We start from the raw sequence: 4,110 nt of genomic DNA, 5'->3' as shown, positions 1-4,110 counted from the left end.
GGCCAGCCTGGGTGAGGGGCTGATGGCTGTTTGCAGCTGGTCACACCCCCTTCAGGGTGGGGGTCCCCACTGGGGTGCCTGGCCAGTGGGGACCCTCACCCATGGAGGTTTGGCCAGTCTGGGTGAGGGGCTGAGGGCCGTTTTCAGGCTGGCAAAGTCACGCCCCTCCGCCCCCCCCCTCCCCCCCAGGTGACGGAAGCTCCCAGCCTCTCCTTTTTTTATTTTTTTTATTTTTATTCTGGGATTTATTTACCTTCTATAATTGACACTTTGTAGCCTTGAGAGGAGCTCAGAGCCGGCCAGGGTGAGTGCTCCAGCTCCGTGGCCACCGCTGGCTGAAAGCAGGTATCTGGGGTTTATTTATCTTCTATAATTGAAACTTCGTTGCTTTGAGTGGAGTTCAGAGCCGGCTGCGGCAGCTGGGAAGCTTGGCTTCCTCTATTATTGGGGCAACCACGCCTCCTACTTGCTCCAGCTCTGTGGCTGCCGAGTTACCTGAGCCTTGGGCGGCCCTGGTTACCTGAGCCTTGGGCGGCCCTGGTTACCTGAGCCTCGGGCGGCCCTGGTTACCTGAACCTTGGGCGGCCCTGGTTACCTGAGCCTCGGCTGGCCCTGGTTACCTGAGCCTAGCGCGGCCCTGGGTGGCTGGGGGGCTGAGGGGCCTGGGTGCCGCCATCTTTGAGGGCATGGCAGTCAATTAGCATATTCCCTCCTTATTAGCTGTGGGCACCACCATTGTTGAGGGCGGGGCAGTCAATTAGCATATTCCCTGCTTATTGGCTGTGGGTGCTGCCATCTTTGTGACGGTGTGAGGGTCAATTAGCATATTCCCTCTTTATTAGATAGGATTGGATAATTAACTCACCCTACACAGCACATTTAACGAACACCACTGTACTCATCTACCCAGAGTTAACAAATGTTTTGCCACAACTGCTTCAAAATAATTTAAGTCAAGTAATATATTATCAATAGAATGGAAGTCTCCTTTGTACCACTCTTCTATTGAAATTCTCTCTTTTCAAAATATGTTGTACTTTGTATGAATTCTGCAAGAATTCCCTCCTAAATGGAAATTATAAAAATGACATTCCACATTCAGGTATTTCAGTCAACCTAGAATTTATTTTTATGTATGGTGTGTGGTTGTATTTTGATTCCCATCTCCTCTCCATATAGCTACCTAATTTTATCAGGGCTATTTATTCAATAATCCTTTCATTTCTAATTGATTAATAGATCCCTCTCTGTCAGATACAAAATTCCATATATTAGGGGGTCTGCTTTTTGTTTTCTTTTCTGTTTTATATTAATATCATAGTATTTATTTTCTTTTGGTTACCAGAGGGGCAAAAGGTGGGGGGAATGGAAGAGATTAGCCAAAGAACACATATGTATAGACTATGGACACAGACAACAGGCTGTACGGGGGTGCGGGGTGTGGGGGGGTGTCACTTCATGAAGGAGGCCAAGGCAGGGGAAATGGGAAACATCTGTGATAGTATCAACAATAAAGAATGTTATACTTTCTTTTTCTATTCTTCTAGTGAATACCATTAACATTTTAATATGCTTTCTTGTACTTCTGCATTCCTTGTGAACAGAGATACTGACTATCCTTTGTTCTGGATTATCTTTTCAAATATGAGTACACAAGAACAGCCTGGGAAAACAGAAACAGAATCTCCCTTTGCAGCAAAGGACAAGTTTGCTTACTGGTATACCCTTGGAAGAAAAAGAGAGTGTTTTTCTACTTTCTTTTTCTATTCTTCTAGTGAATACCATTAACATTTTAATGCTTTCTTGTACTTCTGCATTCCTTGCGAACAGAGATACTGACTGTCCTTTGTTCTGGATTATCTTTTCAAATATAAGTACACAAGAACAGCCTGGGAAAACAGAAACAGAATCTCCCTTTGCAGCAAAAGACAAGTTTTCTTACTGGTATACCCTTGGAAGAAAAAGGGAGTGTTTTTCTCTCTCCTGAGCAAAGGGAGGCATTTTAAAAATTCAAATTCCCTAAAATCAGGGTTTTTCTCCTATAATGTAATTCATTGCATATGTAAGTAGCACCTAGACCCTTTACTTTGTCTCAGTGGGACTAACACAAATATGTGAATGTTCAGGTCACTTGCTCTGCTGTCAGTGAAAGTCCTTTGTCTCTGACACAGGAGTCTTGTGTTTTCCACCAACAGCCATTAAACAGTAAAAGGCTCATTTATTAGCTTTTAAATAGGGTAAAATCAAATTGTTTGAAAAACATATTAGTGTTATGTTAAACTGTGTTGTGAAGGGTTTTCACTTGGATTTTATGAGACTTGGGCCTATTTTTGTAGAATTAGGAAATCTGAACTTAGTGGATTCTTAAGTAGCTTCTGTGTTTTGCTTGATATGTTACCTTGGGAGCTTTGCCAGATTTTGGCTTACTTCATTAGCGTCTCTACAGTTCATATTAAGCTGAAAGTCAGAGTTGACTTGCAAAGGGTAGCAATGGTGTGGCTTAGCCCATTACTCACCTGCAGTATGTGACAGGGAGTCAAGCCTCTTTTAAGTGGAAGTTAGACTACAGTATCATAGGTTTTTGTAAACCTCAAAAATTCCTTTTGAGATAGAGATCTCAAGTTCCTGGAAGGTAACCACACCGACTTTATACTACTAACAAAAGACTGTAATTAGTAGCAGGAACTTGTTCAGATTGGACTTCTTATGACAACAAAAACTTTAAAAACAGCACTCTTTCATGCTGCCAATTTCTGCTTTATCTTTGACCTCATGTTAATAATGTGCCAGGTACTTACATCTGGAATAAATCCAATCTCATTGAGATGATTACTTAGCTCTGGATCATGGAATGCAATCATCTGAGAGAACACAGTCAAATACTCTGAAATGACAATAAAATTTAAGACAATCGTCATTTTCACCCAGTACCTCAAATAAAACATCAAATTCATATACATTAGTTTATTTATATTTTGAATGAAAGTTAATTTCTCCATTAAAACGTGCTTTAATAGATAATTTGATTTTGTTACCACTTTAATCAGTTACTGCTAACTACCAAACAAACATACCAACAAACTATGATATAGCTTATTTTCCATCTTCAGACCTATTAGTTCATTTCTTTAATCACAAATTATACACATGATGAATGATGTTTTCCTATTAGGTTCTACAAATACATTTAATTTAGTAATGTTAAATTGAATTTCTTTTATGTTTGGAAAGTGTAACAAATAAGCAGTACCAAATAGAATAATTATACCTCAAATTTGATAATATATACAGACATAGGCATTTGTTCCAGTTCTAATTTATTTCCACTCTGCATTAGGCATATTTAGAAATAAGAATTAACATCATGCTAATAAGAAAATAGGAATACAGTAGGCAAGTGCTTAAATTGAATTTCTTTTATGTTTGGAAAGTGTAACAAATAAGCAGTACCAAATAGAATAATTATACCTCAAATTTGATAATATATACAGACATAGGCATTTGTTCCAGTTCTAATTTATTTCCACTCTGCATTTGGCATATTTAGAAATAAGAATTAACATCATGCTAATAAGAAAATAGGAATACAGTAGGCAAGTAAGTGTTGATTCTAATCCTATACTAATTCATAGGGTTCAGTTGCATTGTAAGGAATATTTTCTTATTTTTTCAAACAATTTACTATTATTCCAATTTACTAACTAGGTACTAATCTAAATAATATACTTGTAACAATCTACTCAAGGGCAAGTAACCATCATTTTGAACATATTAAAAACAAAATTAAAACATATTTCAAAAATGACAGTAATCCAATGAAAGATTCTTCTTAATTAATAATCTCAACTCGTTCTTTCAATAAAGTTATAAATCTGTTTTTCAAACCAATTATTTGGTGAAAATAACCTCCAAATATAATGTCTACTATTCTCTTTTAGTTTTTAAAGTTCTTTACTTTTAAGTTTCAAGAACTTGTGTAAAATTTGGACAATCTGTTAGTACAAGTAGCCTTCCCCTATTTTCCACAATTAAAATTTTGATTCTAATGATCGTAAATATTTTCATAATTATCCTATACTAGAGGCCTGGTGCACAAAAATTTGTGCACTG

General features: G+C 37.8%; 1 protein-coding gene across 1 annotated transcript in view; it reads right to left on the bottom strand.

Annotated features, from left to right (window-relative positions):
- TBCK (TBC1 domain containing kinase) overlaps nucleotides 1–4,110 on the bottom strand; it is a 178,533-nt gene that overhangs the window by 80,308 nt on the left and 94,115 nt on the right. Inside the window, exon 19 of the mRNA XM_005872443.2 lies at nucleotides 2,799–2,884. Coding sequence (XP_005872505.1) covers nucleotides 2,799–2,884 — 86 coding nt within the window. The remainder of the gene's footprint in view (nucleotides 1–2,798; nucleotides 2,885–4,110) is intronic.

This window comes from Myotis brandtii, unplaced genomic scaffold (assembly GCF_000412655.1).
Source record: "Myotis brandtii unplaced genomic scaffold, ASM41265v1 scaffold38, whole genome shotgun sequence".
NCBI lineage: Eukaryota > Metazoa > Chordata > Mammalia > Chiroptera > Vespertilionidae > Myotis > Myotis brandtii.
The sequence above is the reverse complement of the archived record's forward strand: the minus strand, read 5'-3'. Positions and strand labels throughout refer to the sequence as shown.